This window comes from Papio anubis, chromosome 6 (assembly GCF_008728515.1).
Source record: "Papio anubis isolate 15944 chromosome 6, Panubis1.0, whole genome shotgun sequence".
Taxonomy (NCBI): Eukaryota; Metazoa; Chordata; class Mammalia; order Primates; family Cercopithecidae; genus Papio; species Papio anubis.
This window is the reverse complement of record NC_044981.1, coordinates 45,141,952-45,159,025: the sequence shown is the minus strand read 5'-3', so window position 1 is coordinate 45,159,025 and position 17,074 is coordinate 45,141,952. Positions and strand designations below refer to the sequence as shown.

Genomic DNA, 17,074 nt, shown 5'->3' with positions numbered 1-17,074 from the left:
ATGCAGGGCAAATTATATTCCCTTGTAGCTTCTTCTCAGTATTTGAACTTGCCTGAGACCTCTGAATTATAATTATATATTGAATGCCTGGGTTACAAAAAAAAAAAAGAGTGCACAAGGCTAAAAAGGTTTCTAAGTAATTCTTACTGAGGAATTCTTTTATGAAGCATTCATTGAGAGTCAAATAATTCAAGTCCAGAACTCAGGAGGCCTAAATTATCCCCAGCTCCGCCAATACCTAGGTGTTTATTTATTTCTGTGGGTTTTGAATGGGAGGGATCCTCCCAAGGGATCCTTCGAGCTCTTCATGTCTATGCATCCACCTGTAACTACGCAAGAGTTCTCTAGCAGAGGGACATGTTTCATTACATGCCTCCTCTGAAAGAAGCATAATAGCTGCTCAAGTTAACCTGATACAGCTTTTCCAGATCTTTCTTCTGGGCTGTGGTCCTTTTCTCTCACTAGAACATTCTTTCAGCAGATTCCTCTCACAGTAAAGATTACCTTTGTGTTTAGCTGGCAATTGTACATTAGCCTAGCAGCAAGCCCACAGAATAGGTTGGATTAGAGGCTAAAACGGAAATTTAGAGAGCACTTCAGGCTTGGATCAACCTTTGGACACTTGGAATGATATGTTTGATAATCTGATCTGTGACAGAAACTTTTACCTTCTTCCAAAGGTGGAGGAAGTGTCAGTGGCTTATCACCTCTGACATTCCCTGTGGTGGCCTGGAATCTGGGTGACAGGCTGTGTCCCTTCTGGGAAGGTAATCTCACCAACTCTCAGACAGTTGTAGACTAAGTGACTTCGCAATAGTCTAGTCTTTAAAAGGCTATAATAATCCATAACCTCATCTGCTTCCAAATATGGTTAAGATGAATTCAATGGCAGGCACAGAACACTAGAAGGCTAAAACAGAAAAACAAAATAAATGGAACCTCTGGAGAGAAAGGGAAGATGGAAAAATGGGAAGTGAAGCTGCTGGTCTGCAGGTAGGGGCTTTGTATGCATTATCTTCTTCCACTGTCACTGTGAAGTAGACATCAATATTTTGATGTTTACAGAGGCTTGCAAAAGCCAAGACTTTTAGAAAAAGCACACACATGACAACAACTTCCTGTGGTCACAATTAGTAAGTGGTGAAGCCATATTTCAATTAGTAAGTGGTGAAGTCACTTAGTCCATAACTGTCTGTCTTTTTCACTACACAAACCATATATAGGAAGTATCTGAAGCTGTGCTATCCAATACAGTGGCTACCAAACCTATGTGGCTGTTGAGTGCTTGAATTGTGGCCAGTGCAAACTGAGATGCACTGCAGGAGTAAAATATGTGTCAAATTTAAAATACTTAGCCTGAAAAAAGTGAAGCATCTCGTAACAACTTTTATATTGATTACATGTTGAAATGCTACTATTTGGATATACTGAGTTACAAAACACGTTATTAAAATTAATTTCACCTGTTTTCTTTTACTTTTTCACATAAGTATTAAAAGTCCGATGTGTTATCCATTGTGCCACAGAGCCAGATTCATGTGAACATTAGAAAATTCTACATTACATATGTGACTCACATTATATTTCTTTAGGAGGGTGTGGCTCTACAGACATTGACTTTATTTACGAGGTTTTACCTTATCAATCATATACCAATATCAGTTTTGCTTAAATGCATCTTTCTTTTGTGTGCCCAGAGACTGGATGCTTTTTATTGAGTTAATAATTAAGATATGAGAAATTTTTTTGTCCTTGTTCAAATTTTCAAGTTTGATAACTAACATTCTGACTGAGGCAAAACATGGTGATTAGCATAACCTAATCGAACCTGTTGAACCACATCAGTGTGTTTGCTTTCCACTTTCACTGACCTGTGCATTGTCCCAGCAAGGTGTGATCCACTTCTCCAGCCTGAGCACTGTCCTGATGGACCCAGTCAGTGTCGTCTGTGGTGCCCTGAATCATCCCACAGATGTTTGCCTTCTCAAAGGTACAGTGGTCCAAAAGAGTGTGAGTTGTGGCTGCAAATGATATTTTTATCGTCTGGTTAAAAATGAAAGATAGTCATTCCAAATAGTTAATGTCTTAAGCCACTAAAACCTCATTGTTCAGATACAACAGGATCACAAGCTTGTTTTCTTGACTGTTTCTCAAATGCAAATCTTACTGTCATCAGATCTTAGTACTTGCTAATATAGACACAGCCCTACCTACCTCACAGAGTCAAGATTAAAAAAAAATCTATAATCATTCTCTGCTATGTAAATACCAACCATAAACTCCTTTAGATCAAGAACAAGGTACCTATAATACTTGGCTTTGTACTTAGTAGGTCTTCTGTACATACTTACTGAACAGAATCAAACATTTTATCTCTGAAGGCTAGTGGGATCATCTTTAGAAAATACCCTGCCCCAGAGGATTAGGTTACTCTAGGAATAACTAATGTACATAAAAAATTTTTCAGGATACAAAATGCTTTCAAGTCTATCACGTATCTTGAGCTTTACATAATGATGCATCCTCCAAAAGAAGCAAAAGAAGCTAGACAATAACAGCTCCTTACATTTGTCCAGTACCTTGACTTTACAAAACACAACTACATAACTGGTTTTTATAACCATCATGTAAGGTTGGTGTTATAGTTTTATTTGTTTGTTTTTAACTACTCAACTCTGCCATTGTAGCACAAAAACAACCATAGACAATACTTAAACAAATGGGTCTAGAAGTAGACCAACAAAAGTTGTGCAGTTTGTTCTTATTCTTTTAGCTAGAACATCGAAGAAGAGTAAAGGAAAATGTAAAGGAAATCTCTAAGGCTGAGGGAATCTCTGCTGAGGCTAGTTTACCATGTTCTCAAAAACGGAGGTACTCACTGCAATTGTACATTCGGTTCAGCCTCTCTAAATCAATGGCACTGAAATCCAGGCGCTGTCCGATAATGGAGTTAAACTCAGGGATCTTGGCTGTGATGGTGGGAACACTTGCATTCTTGTTAAATGAGAAAGGCTGGTAGTGCATCAAAGACTCATAGTCATAGGGTGTATTGAGGTCTGTGATGAGGCTATCATCATAGGTGTCAAAGTTGTGCTGGTAACCTGTTAGGGAGAGAATCCACAGGTCCTGCTCTGTCATGGAATTTTCCCCGTGCTGCTCTTTGACTACAGACCCAGAGACCCTCCCAAAATGGGAAATAGTTATTAAATATATATATTTAAATAGATTATTATATTTAAATAAATATATTATAAATAATATATAATATACAATATTATATATTATATATAATGCATATTAATAAATATTAATATTAATAAATATTATATTGATTATATCTACTCTATAAATAATATATAGATATATAATAATATATAAATAATCTAATAAAATAGATTTATTATATTCAAGTATATATTTAAATAAATCTAAATATAAATTAAATATAAATTATATTTTATAAGCAATATAATGTAAAATTACTATGTATCATTGATTATTATTAGTTAATATATTAATATACAATAATGTATACAATATTGCAATAACTAAAATACATATTATAGAATACAGATAAATATTAGAAATTACTAAGTATATGTACATGTTTACACCAAAGATACATTATAAATATATACAATTGTGTGTGTATCTGTGTGTGTGTGTATGTGTGTGTAAGACTTTCAGAAAGAGAAGGTAAAATAGCAAAGCTGAGGAAGTCATTCCAAAGGACAGGAAAAATAATTTTTGAATTCAGGAAAATGTTCACAATTGATTATATTCAAGACACATCGTTCTAACAGCCAAGTATCTCATCCACTGAGTCTGCCCAGAGCTGTACCTGGCCTACTCTTCATGGGTTAGGAGAAGGAAATCTGAGGGGCAGAGGGAAAGGTAAGCAGCTGAAAGCAAGACGGGGATCCTGTCAGTCAAGGCTCACATCCTTCTGTTCCAGCAATAGCCTCATGGAGAATAAAAATAAAATAGGAAGAAGAAAACTTATTTTCCTGTCAAAAGAGGAAAGGTAGATATTTTTCTGAGATTAATGAAAGTGAGATAAGATGTGCTGCCATGTAAAAAACTGAACAAAATAACTGATCAGAGGGTCTTTGAATTGACTAATAACCATCAGGAATTTACTGTTTGAGCTGCATTAATTGAAAGGTTTGCAGATTTTTGATTTTCTTCTTGTGGAGTGATACGAAAACTGACTGCAAATGCGGCTAACTCTTCCAGTCATAACTTCCCATCCTCATATTCTTCTCTAGCTCTTTGTCCAGTCTCTTTTTGTTTGTTTGTTTGCTTGTTTAGTTTTGAGACGGAGTTTTTGCTGTGTTTCCCAGGCTGGTGTGCAATGGCAAGATCTCAGCTCACTGCAACTTCTGCCTCCTGGGTTCAAACAATTCTCCTGCCTCAGCCTCCTGAGTAGCTGGGATTACAGGCGCGCCGCACCATGCCTGGCTAATTTTTGAATTTTTAGTAGAGATGAGGTTTCACCATGTTGGCCAAGCTGGTCTCAAACTCCTGACCTCAGGTGATCCGCCTGCATCGGTCTCTCAAAGTGCTGGGATTATAGGCATGAACCACAGTGCCTGGCCTCATCCAGTTACTTTGAACAATTAGAGAGAAGAAAACGTAACTGCCTCTTACAGAGTTACATGCAGGACTGCAGAAGTGTGGTGTGGCCAGGCGGTGCGCCAGCAGATGCCTGTGGGAGTCTCTGAATGCTTTCGGAAAAGCTAAGGAGCAAGACCACGTTTGAGCAATATCTTGCTTTAACTGTAAAATCTGAATACTGATGTTTCATTCTCCCAACTCATGGGGATTGTATTGGGAATTACTTGAGAGAGATCAAAGCATTTTTGAAGGTGGGACAGGTCTAAAAGAAACAATGGCTCTAACAGGGAAGTGGAAAGTTAATCCCTCCACAGTACTTGGTCCTAGGATGTCACTTGAGGTAATGGAATTGTAAAGAGCATCAAGAGTCTAGAATCTTTTGTAACTCTCAGTGGCTCCTGAAGCAAAGCACTTTCAACTCACTGGATGTGCTTTACTTAATTTTCCATGAATCATCTGAATAGAGGTAGGGCACAGTGGCTCACAGCTGTAATCACAACACTTTGGGAAGCTGAGGCTGGTGGATCACTTGAGGCCAGGAGTTCGAAACCAGCCTGGCCTACATGGTGAAACCCCGTCTCTACTAAAAAATACAAAAATTAGCTGGGCATGGTGGTGGATGCTGGTAATCCCAGCTATTCAGGAGGGTGAGGCATGAGAATCGCTTGAACCCGGGAGGTGGAGGTCGCAGTGAACCGAGATTGCACCACTGCACTCCAGCCTGGATGACAGAGCAAGGCTCTGTCTCAAAACAAAAACAAAAATCCCATCAGGTTAGATTATTTTAATCTGTATTACTCATGGATTCTTATGAGAATACTTAACAAACAAATATTTTGAATAATTTTAAAAAATGTATTCAACATGTTTTTGTTGGGCCTAGTATCCACTGAGAGCTGTGCTAGGCTGCTAGTGGCCCCCAACAGTGAATAGGATAGGGACTCACAGCTGAGAGCTGAAAAGGGGCTATAATCCAGGGCATGTGATCCTGTAAACCAGGGGTCAGTCAGCAAACCTGTTCTAGAGTAGATAGAAAATATGTTCTCTGTTGTAACTACTCAAGTCTGCCATTGTAGCACAAAAACAGCCATAGACAATACTTAAACAAATGGTTATGATTGTGTTTCCATAAAGCTTTATTTACAAAAGCAAGTAGATATGGCCCATGGACTATAGTTTGTCAACCCCAGCTAGACCTCAAAAGTTGAGTTTTTTCCCTAGCATAAGGAAACAAATTTCAAAAACACAGTTCCGATTCAAGAAATGGAGATGGACGTTGGGAGAGAATTACATTGCCAGTACCGTGTCTCCTTAAGTTAAACAGAAAGCTTGTCATTAACCAAAGTTAAATCAATAAAATTCATAAATTACCCTGATAAATAATACTGCCTGTGTTGATAATCTTATTAGATTTGATGTCTCTTTTGAGAACAGTTCTCCCGTGGTTGCAGTCAATTTAGATATATGGAATTGTACCTGATGAAAACACAGATAGGAGACGAGCAAATATGTGTTGAGCAACCCGTACTCAAACCAGAGCTGAGCAAGTCTGCACTTGACCCTGGCAAATGTCCCTCACTCCGATAAAGGGAACCTCATTTGGCCTAAAACCATTTTAAAAGCACTAAGCATTGTCTTCTATAAGACTTGGAAATAGGAATGTTTTCTGCTTTCTTACAAAATTTTTATCAAAGCCAAGTATATGCACGGGAAGATAAGAAATTAGGGCTTACAGGCAAATATAGACAAAGTCTAATAGTCCCCTGAGTAGTGCAATCAGAGATTCAGTCCTTTGACCTATTACTCCATTTCCTTCTTCCTTCTACACACACACAGTTATAACACAATTACTACTGAGAGATAGGTACACGAAGCCTGAGCCATTATTTCATCTCTGGGTGAATATGCTCCAAAACTTTTCTAGATTGGACTGGGAGGCAAAGAAGAGTGCTATCTGGCCTCTGGTCCAGTGGATGGTGGTAAGATGGTTGGAGTAAGTGGGTAGGCTCAAACCTGATGACCTATTAGACTTATAAGTTACATTTTTCTTCCTTACTACACCAACCCACATTCATAGAGTTACCAGAATATAAAAGACTGGGAAGGCACAGGATGAGAAACCTCACAGGTGATTTTGATTAGCCAGCGTTATCTAACCTGATCTCATGTGAAAATCATTGACCACCTTACTCTGAAATGAACTATTACAGTCCTGGCAGAAAACTTTTGAAGATTCATAATTAATTTTAAAGGTTGGTCAGTTCTTCCAAGCCCCTAAAAGTAAACTTATTATAGATGCACTGCAATATATGAATCCGCATATAAAATTGGGATCTAAATAAAACAGATACCTACACAAGGCTATGATTTATTTTATAAAAGCCATGCCTGGAAACAGTTAAGGCATTTTAAATACATTAAAGTTGCATTAATCTCTTACTGCCAAAAACAATGTTTTTGCATTCTTTACACTAGTTCCTACTTAAAAACTAGTTATCTTCAGAAACATAGCATTGACTTCTTTTTTTTTTTTCTAGTACATCAGGAAACTGCTCAATAAATGTTCTAGCATACTCAAAAGCACTCTACTTCATTGTCTCAAACAATTAAGGAAAGTAAAGGCCAGATACAGTGGCTCATGCCTGTAATCCCAGCACTTTGGGAGGCCAAGGCAGGAGGATCACTTGAGGTCAGGAGTTCGAGACCAGCCTGACCAACATGATGAAACCCCATCTCTACTTAAAAAATACAGAATTCACCAGGTGTGGTGACACACACCTATAATCCCAGCTGAGGCAGGAGAATCGCTTCAACTCAGGAGGCAGAGGTTGCAGTGAGCCGAGATCGCACCATTGCACTCCAGCCTGGGCAACAAGAGCAAAATTCTGTCTCAAAACAAAACAACCTAAAGAACAATGAAATGTTTAGAATAATATGACTGAATAATATGTAAGACCAAACTGTTATCTTTTGCATAGTATGAGATGGAGGCAGAAGAAGCAAGGTGCTTAGAAACAAGGAAGAAAAAAACATTAACCTTTGATTAATCAGAACCCAGATAACTAGCCAGAATTAACATAATTGGGGTGTTATTTCAGATAAAAGCATGTATTTTTTGTTTTTGTTTTTAAACATTTTTTATTGATTTGGTAAAGCAACTGAAAAAAATACTTCTCAAGTATGTCCTATAGTCATGGAATAATCAACTAAATCTCAAACAGCCTTCTAGAGGCACGGGAGAATTCACATCCAGAGAAATGACTGTAATATCTGAATTCATTTTCCTCATTAAGACAGGAAAGTAGACAGTTTTAGATAGAGTTTTAATGAAAACTCTGATACAAAGCAAAGCTTCTGATTAACTTTCAGTTGACCCCCACGGTGAATTAACACCGATCCCTGAGACCCTTATCTGCGATGAATTACGGTCAGATCAGCACAGCCCACATAAAGGGCCAACAAATCATAACCTCTTCATAGTCTTTGTTCCCACTAGAGAGGCTGAAGCTCCTGTCCACACAGATTTGGCCTGGTCATTCCAGGACTGGTCTCAGCCAGTGATAAATGTGATAGCAATCTCCACCCAATCACACCTGAAAGAATTTCGTCCCACCAGATGTTCACATAATCATCCCGGTCCGTTCTTGACTGCTCATGGTAAAATCCCAAAGCATGCAGGATCTCGTGTTCTATGATGGCCTTATAGTCACAGCCTTGGCCAATGGAAAGGTTCTGTCCCACATGTTGGTCACCAACCTCAGACCAGCACCTTTAAAGAGGAGAAGAGGAAACATTTATTCTAGAGAATTTTTAAGTGGCTGTCATTCACAGTACCGCAAAACACAAATTAGGAGGGAATTAGGCTTGATTTTAAAAAGAAATTACCAACAGCATTCTCATATGCTAATGGTCCAAAGATAGGGGACGCTTAAAGAAGGAACATTCCCCAGAGGGAATACTATGCAGGCTTTAAAAGTGAAGATATAATACATTATAAAAGTGGCATATACTCAGAAGCAAATCAATCCTATCATAACAATTCATCAAGGTAGAAAGCAATAAAAATTGGCATTCCTCCTCACCTCCACAAACCCACAGGGCACTCCAAAGAATAACACTATTGCCTTTATCTGAAAAATTGTTGTCCAAGGGAAAGCTGTTGTTGATTTAATTTTTTTTCTTTTCTTTCTTTTTTCTTTTTCTTTTTCTTTAATTTTTTTTTTTTTTTTTTTTTTTTTTTTTTGAGAAGGTGGTCTCACTTTATCACTCAGGTTGCTGTGCCACAATCACAGCTCACAGCAGCCTCAGCCTCCTCTACTCGGATGATCCTCCCACCTCAGCCTCCCGAGAGGCTGGGACTTGGAACTACAGGCATGTGCCACCACACCCAGCTAATGTTTTTATTGTTTTGTAGAGACAGGGTTTCACCATGTTGCCCAGGCTGGTCTCAAACTCCTGGGCTCAAATGATTTGCCCTCCTTGACCTCCCAAAATGCTAGGATTACAGGTGTGAGCCATTTTATACTTTAATAAGTTTTCAAATTTCCTATAATGAACAAGCATATATTTTATGACCATAAAAAGAACCTCATTAAAAAGCAAATTAATAAAATCCGTGTCTTTGCAAATAGCAGATCTATGGTGTTATGACATCGCAGAGAAGGCTGCCTAACTTATTTCTGAAGGGTATCAGGCAAGGAGGACCCATAACTTCCTTCTGAAATAAATGGGCTCGAGAACCTCTGATAGATTCCCTAAATTCCTTGTAATAGAATGTCTTCCTCTTTCCATACCCCCTCCCAATTATTTTTTCTCTTCTCATAAATCCAATTTTTCACCTCTATTAGCAAACCCAAAGCTTTCCACAAATTGTCTCCTATTGGCTTTAAATTGTCCAGTGAAGATCTATATTTTAACCAATGCTGAGCAGAAAAGAAAGATTTCCTGATAGTCATAAATGCAACCAATGGATTGCAAGTTTCATGATGACAGTCACAGTGTCTTACCTGCCATTGTTCTCCCCAAGATTACTGACATAGTATACCTTTAAAGGCTAACATTTGACTTTAACTCAAAGATGAGTCTTAGTTATTTATTTTCTAATAACTTTATTAAGGCATAATTTACATACTATAAAATTCTTTAAGTATACAATTCAATGACTTTTAGTAAATTTACAGTGTTATGCAAATGTAACCATGATCAACTTGCCTCTCTGATAGTGGCATTTTATTACCAAATCAGAGTTTACTCTGCAAAATATTCACAACTCAGAGAAAGCATTTATTATTTATCTTTCTTTTTAAATTCCTCCCCCAACAGAAAGACATAAGTTGCAAAAATACCATACATTCCACCTCACTGAGAACTTTTGACCTTGTCTTTCTGAAAGAGCCCCAGTTAGCTCCAACTTCAGGGAACCAGTGCCCGGAAGGGTTTAGTAGCACTTTGGGCCAGTCGCTTCTCAAAATATCTTCCTCTCTTTTTTCCTCTCTTAAATTATTTGTAACAGAGACACCTCCTGGCCATAGGTGATAGGGTTTCCCAGATTCAGCATTTTTACAAAGAATGTCTCTCAAAGCTGACCTACCCCTTAATCAAGTACTTGGGACTCAGTTGAAAACAAAAAAGAAGCCGGGAGAACTTCACTGGGAAAGGGAGAATTTTGGAAAGTAATTATGTGGATTTTGTTTTATTTTTAAGGAGTTTTCTTTATGAAAAAAAAATGATGCAAAAGTGGTAGCTGAAGAATGGAAATAAAATTGTTAAGAAAGTTAATTGTTTCTCTGATGTTTTCAATGAAAAATTAAAGGTTTTAGTACTTTCTTGAAGGTCAGAGATTGCCAAGGGACAAAATGCAGTAGTCAAAAGCAGAGAGCCTCTGAAATGTGTGGTCTTTGCAAGGCCTGAGATATACTTTAAATGTTTCCCCTTTACGGAAAAATAAACCATCCAACTACTATTGGTTATCTCCATTTATATGACCTGCAAAAACCTCAAGCAATAAAACACATGCCGCAAGATAAGTTTACTCTCCTACCTCATCCCCAAAGTTATTCTTTCAGCAATATTCCCAGCCTCAGCAAACAAAGTTACCACTTGCCAGTCATCTAAATCCAAAATCTCAGAGAATTTTGACTCCTCTCCCTTCCTAATCCCTCCCACTAACCAATTTGATAAGGTTAGGTTCTGATAAATCTACTTTTTCACATATTTCCGAAATCCATTCCCTCTTCTTTGTATCACCTGCCTCTTCCTTGGTGCAGGTCCCTTCCATTTTTCCCCTGGAGAATTGGAGCATCCGTTAACCAATCTCTTGCCACCAGTCTTGCTCTATTTCAATTATTTAACCACTGTTGATCAAGTAATCTTTCTACAATGGAAAACTAGCATAGAATGAACCTTGCACCAAACAATAGGTCCCTCACACATGGCTCTTCATCACCAGGCTCCTGCTCACCTTCCTGGCTCCTGCTCATTATCTGCCCCTGACATGCAAAACTCCAGGCACACCGAACTTAGGGGATTCTCCATGTAACCAGGTTCAGGTTCATGTTTGCTCTCTTCTCACCCTCTCCCTCTTTTTCCCTTTGATCCTCTCCTCCCCTTCCTCCTCCTCCTTCTCCTCCCTCACCCTCCCCCTCTCTCCCTCTTCCTGCCCCCAATTTGTCCTCCCTTCTTCTCTCTAACAGTCATCTCAGCTCTCCCTGATGCTTCATCCCACACTTTCTCAGTGGCCCCACTCCTGCCCTGCTGCAACCCAGGACACTCGTTGTCATGTATTAAGACAATGTACTAATTTCTCCACCATTCCCATCTGCCAACTGTAAGCCTTCTGAGGGCTAAGACCGTATTGCATATTTTGTTGCACCTACAGTCTAGCATACTTCCTGGAATGTAGTAGGTATACAGTTTTTTAAAAAATAGAAGAATGAGGCCGGGCACGGTGGCTCAAGCCTGTAATGATGGTTTACGCCTGTAATCCCAGCACCTTGGGAGGCCGAGGTGGGTGGATCACTTGACGTCAGGAGTTCAAGACCAGCCTGGCCAACATAGTGAAACTCCGTCTCTACTAAAAATACAAAACTTAGCCAAGCATGGTGGCACATACCTGTAATCCCAGCTACTCAAGAGACTGAGGTGGGAGAATTGCTTGAGCCTGGGAGATGGAGGTTCCAGTGAGCCAAGATCATGCCACTGCACTCCAGCCTGGCTGACAGAGACAGACTCTGTCTCAAAATAAATAAATAAATAAATAAGCTCCAAAAATAACTACTCTGGTGAGTTAGGTTTTAAATTTGTATCTAAGTAGTTATCAGTATTTTTCTTTTATTTAACTGCTATTTTTTGCATTTTTTTCCTAAGAGGCTAAATCATGTACTAACTACCATTTTCATCATACTATCCATCCATGATTATTAAAACCCCATGGTCAGGACTTGGGATTAAGATGGGTGATAGGAGGCAGGACTAGCTTGCAGCTGCCTGGACAGAACAGTGTATGGAGACTCACATCATGAATTTTTGCTCCAAGAACTACCGCAGGAACATACCAGGAAAGCCAAGAGAATCCATAGACCCTTTGAAGGAACTGGATCACAACTGCATGCTCCCTGAGATGCTGAAAACCTGTGAGTTTGCTTGCTTTCTCAACAGGGAGGTTCGTGGTCTGGGACAAGTTCTCAGCCCTGGTCACCAGCTGCCTGGAAATGGACTCAGTGCTGTTGAAGGGGCACGGTGCAAATAAGCCCAGCCTTTATGGCTGCGGGCTGCATGGGAGCAGGGTGAGACCTGTGACTGCAGGCTTTTCCCCACTTCCTTGGCAACCTGTATAACTCAGCAGAGGCAGCCATAATCCCTCCTGGAATATAACTCCACTAGACTGGGAACCACACCCCCATCCCCCACAACAAATAAAGAAAACTATAGACCAATATCCTTTGGTATCCCCCAATATGTTCATACATGCAAAAATCCTCAACAATGTACTGGTGAACTGAATCAAACAGCCTGTCAAAAAGATAATTCAACACGATCAAGTGGGTTTCATACCAGGGATGCAGGGATGGTTTCACATACACAAGTCAATAAATGTGATACACCACATAAACGGAATTAAAAACAAAATTCACATGATCATCTCAATCGATGCAGAAAAAGCATTTGACGAAGTCCACCATCCCTGTATGATTAAAACCTTCAGCAAAAGTGGCACATACCTTAAACTAATAAAAGTCATCTACAACAAACCCACAGTCAACTTTATAGTGAATGACAAAAAGTTGAAAGCATTTCCCCTGAGAACTGGAACAAGACAAAGATGCCCTCTGTCACTACTTCTATTCAACATACTACTGGAAGTCCTAGCCAAAGCAATCAGACAAGAGAAAGAAATAAAGGGCATCCAAATCAGTAAACAGGAAGTCAAATTAGCACTGTTTGCTGATGATACGACTGTATACCTAAAAAACCCTAAAGTCTCATCCAAAAAGCTCCTAGAACTGCTAAACAAATTCAGTAAAATGTCAGGATACAAAATTAATTTACACAAATCAGTAGCTCTGCTAAATACCGACAGTGACCAAGCTGAGAATCAAATCAAGAACTTAACCCCTTTTACAACAGCTGCAAAACATAAAATAAAACACTTAGGAATATACTTAACCAAAGACTGAAAGACCTCTACAAGGAAAACTACAAAACACTGCTGAAATAAATCATAGATGACACAAACGAATGGAAAGCTATCCCATGCTCATGGATGAGTAGAATCAATATTGTGAAAATGACCACAATTGCCAAAAGCAATGTACAAATTCAATACAATTCCCTTCGAAATACCATCATTCTTCACAGATCTAGAAAAACAGTCCTAAAATTCATACGGAACCAAAAAAGAACCCACATAACCAACACAAGACTAAGCAAAAAGAACAAATCTGGAGTCATCACATTACCCAACTTCAAACTATACTATAAGGCCATAGTCATTAAAACAGGAAAGTACTGGTATAAAAATAGACACATAGACCAATGGAACAGAATAGAGAACACAGAAATAAACTCAAATACTTACAGCCAACTGATCTTCAACAAAGCAAACAAAAACATAAAGTGGGGGAACGACATCCTATTCAACAAACGGTGCTGGGATAATTGGCAAGCCACACGTGGAAGAATGAAACTAGATCCTCTTCTCTCACCCTACATAGAAATCAACTCAAGATGGATCAAAGACTTAAATCTAAGACCTGAACCCATAAAGATTCTAGAAGGTAAAATCAGAAAAACACTTCTAGACATTGGCTTAGGCAAAGATTTCATGACTAAGAAGCTAAAAGCAAATGCAACAAAAACAAAGATAAATAAATGGGACTTAATTAAACTCAAAAGTTTCTGCATGGCAAAAGGAATAATCAGCAGAGTTAACAGACAACCCACAGAGTGGAAGAAAAATCTTCACAATGTATATGTCCAACAAAGGACTAATATCTAGAATCTATAAAGAACCCAAACAAATTAGCAAGAAAAATACAAACAAACAATACCATCAAAAAGTGGGCTAAGAACATGAATAGACAATTATCAAAAGAAGATATACAAAAGGGCAACAGACACATGAAAAAATGTTCAACATTACTAATTATCAGGGAAATACAAATAAAAACTACAGTGTGATACCACCTCACTCCTATAAGAATGGCCATAATTAAAAAATAAAAAAATAATATACACTAGTGTGGATGCATGAAAAGGGAACACTTTTACACTGTGGATGGGAATGTGAACTAGTACAATGACTATGGAAAACAGTGTGGAGGTTCCTAAAAGAACTAAAAGTAGATCTATTATTCGATCCAGCAACCCCACTACTAGGTATCTATCCACCCAGAGAAAAAGAAGTCATTATACGAAAAAGATGCTTGCACACAAATGTTCATAGCAGCACAATTTGCAACTGAAAAAATATGGAACCAGCCCAAATGCCCATCATATATATACGTGTGTGTGTGTGTGTGTGTGTGTGTGTGTATATATATATATATAAATGGATGGAGTTGGAGACCATTATTCTAAGTGAAGTAACTCAGGAATGGAAAAAACAAACATTGTATGTTCTCACTCATATGTGGGAGCTAAGTTATAAGGATGCAAAGGCAAAAGAATGGTACATGGACTTTGGGGACTCAGGGGAAAGGATGGGGTGTGGTGAGGGATAAAAGACTACACTTTGGGTACAGTTCTTGGGTGACGGGTGCACCAAATCTCAGAAATCACCGCTAAAGAACATAGTCATGTCACCAAAAATAAATAAATAAATCACACATGGCCAGGACCAGACAACCACCGCAGGCAAAGCCTGGAGGCAGCAATGGAAACTGCAGTGTGAGGGAGTGAGGAAATACCCCCAAGTGGAGCTGAAGACACAAACATACAGCGTCACAACAGATGGCGGCTTTGCTTCCCAATCTATTGGTTGACATAAACAGCATTGAAGAAAAACGGCTTCTTCCTTGATACATCATTTAGTTCTTCTTAGAAATAAATAACTATGAAGAGCAAATTTATATCTACAACTTTTCAAAGTCTAGCAGCAGAGTACTACAACTTAGAACAGTACTCTTTAAAGGGTCAAGTTTATACTTCAATAAAGCTGACTTTTAAAAAGGTACTCTAATTTAAAACATGACCTAAACCTAAAAATAGTATTGAAATAGATTTCCCTGAAGCCAAGACATATCCAAATAATTCATTCTGTAGAGAGTATGCTAAAAATGTTATATAATTTAAAAATTCACAGTGAACAATTTTATTTTCCTTTTAGTTTCTTTCCAATTTCCTCTTTTCACATTTGAAAGAGATGTGTCACTTTTTATAAACCAAAGTATGCATGATTTTCACTCTATAAAATTTCATACCAACCCGTTAAACTGTTGAAATATGATATATGAGCTCTCTCCTTCATAGGGCTTGAAATCCACACAGGACTTGAGGCGGAACATCTCAAAGGCATACAGAATGGCTCCTTTAGCATTCAGCCCTGCAGACATCAGTAAAAATATCAATAAGCGTTAGTTTAAACTTTGGATAATATCTATAACTTATAGTTTAGAGAAAACCATGCTACCACATGAAATCCACAGAGGTGCATGATAGATTTTTTGTTAATAAATAGATTTCCTGGTAACTAAAACTGCAAAATTGGTTATGGACGTGTGCAAAATTAGTTGTGGACATAAACATTAAGTGCATACCTTGAATGCACAATGCAAATATGTCTACAAAATAAGAATACTCACATGTGTATATGGCTAAATAAAATAATAAAATAACTTCAACACTTTCTCCCTTTCCCTTTCCCCCACTGAAGCAGAGATTTAGAGTGCATTGCCTCAGGAGAGTCACATGGCAGAGCAGAAAACAAAAGTGACTTGTGAGTAGCTCTGGCTTTAGTCGACATAGATAAAGTACCTTAGAGAAAGGCAGTAAGATAGTGTTCCTTACTGCAATCTAAAAAGACGTTCTCTCTTTCTGGATGAGGAAAGCAGAGCTTAGAGAGGTTTGTGGGTTCTGAGAGCATAAGAAGCACATACGGTATTTTACCCTGCTTCCCAGCAAGATGCCTGGGAGATGGCAAGACTAGACAGCTAGTACTTCACACAGTCTTAGAAAAGATTTCTGTAACCCAAGCTCAGTAACCAAGCAGCAGAAGCCTAGTGGACTTGAAGGGGCAGGAAAAATAGATGGTGACTGGTAACCTGTGGGGACCAATGACCAAAGATCAAATGCCTTTCATTTCACATAGCATGCATGCACTTTGGCATTGTAAGACAAAGATGGGGTAGAGAAGAAAGATACTCCAGAGGAACTGAGATTATGTTTCACTTTGTGTGTATTTTTCCCCTCCCATCAACTTACTGAAGGCTAGAATCTAAGTTAAAAATTAAGCCAAGCTATATAAAATTAAATTATATTTCTTACACATTTGATTTAGTGCTTTCTCTCAAATAGTTTATAATTATTGCCCAGGAAATTACATCATATTTTTCTGGCCTTTATTTCATTTGATAAACTATCAAGTTGGAGCTTCCACAGCCTGCATGTCATAATATCATATCAAGATCATTAAAGAAATAGTCATGGGAATAGTCAATACAACTAAGTTAGTTTTGAAAACCACTAGCATTCCTTTAACCCTGGATCAAATAATATAAGAAGAGTTAACTTTATTTACTCTAGGTATTTTTCTTTTGAGGTAGAGCTGTAACTATGAACAGATATACCTAAGATAGCTGTGGTGTCACAACAATGTAAGAAAAAAAGTGATTTTACTGAAGTCAAACTTCCTAGATTCAGTTTAGGAATCCTTTGAGAGAATCTCTGGTGCTCATAACGGTTAAGGAGCTTGAATCTAATTAATCCTCCCACAGATAACAGTTGTAAATTTGAAAAAATG

The 17,074-nt window shown here is 38.3% G+C and overlaps 1 protein-coding gene across 1 annotated transcript in view; it reads right to left on the bottom strand.

Moving 5' to 3' along the window:
* The window catches only part of MEP1A (meprin A subunit alpha), a 43,125-nt gene that overhangs the window by 12,486 nt on the left and 13,565 nt on the right, over positions 1–17,074 (bottom strand). Inside the window, exons 6-9 of the mRNA XM_003897695.4 lie at positions 15,541–15,658; positions 8,211–8,386; positions 2,880–3,101; positions 1,872–2,021 (exon numbers count right to left, since the gene is read on the bottom strand). Of these exons, the coding sequence (XP_003897744.1) occupies positions 1,872–2,021; positions 2,880–3,101; positions 8,211–8,386; positions 15,541–15,658 (666 nt within the window). The remainder of the gene's footprint in view (positions 1–1,871; positions 2,022–2,879; positions 3,102–8,210; positions 8,387–15,540; positions 15,659–17,074) is intronic.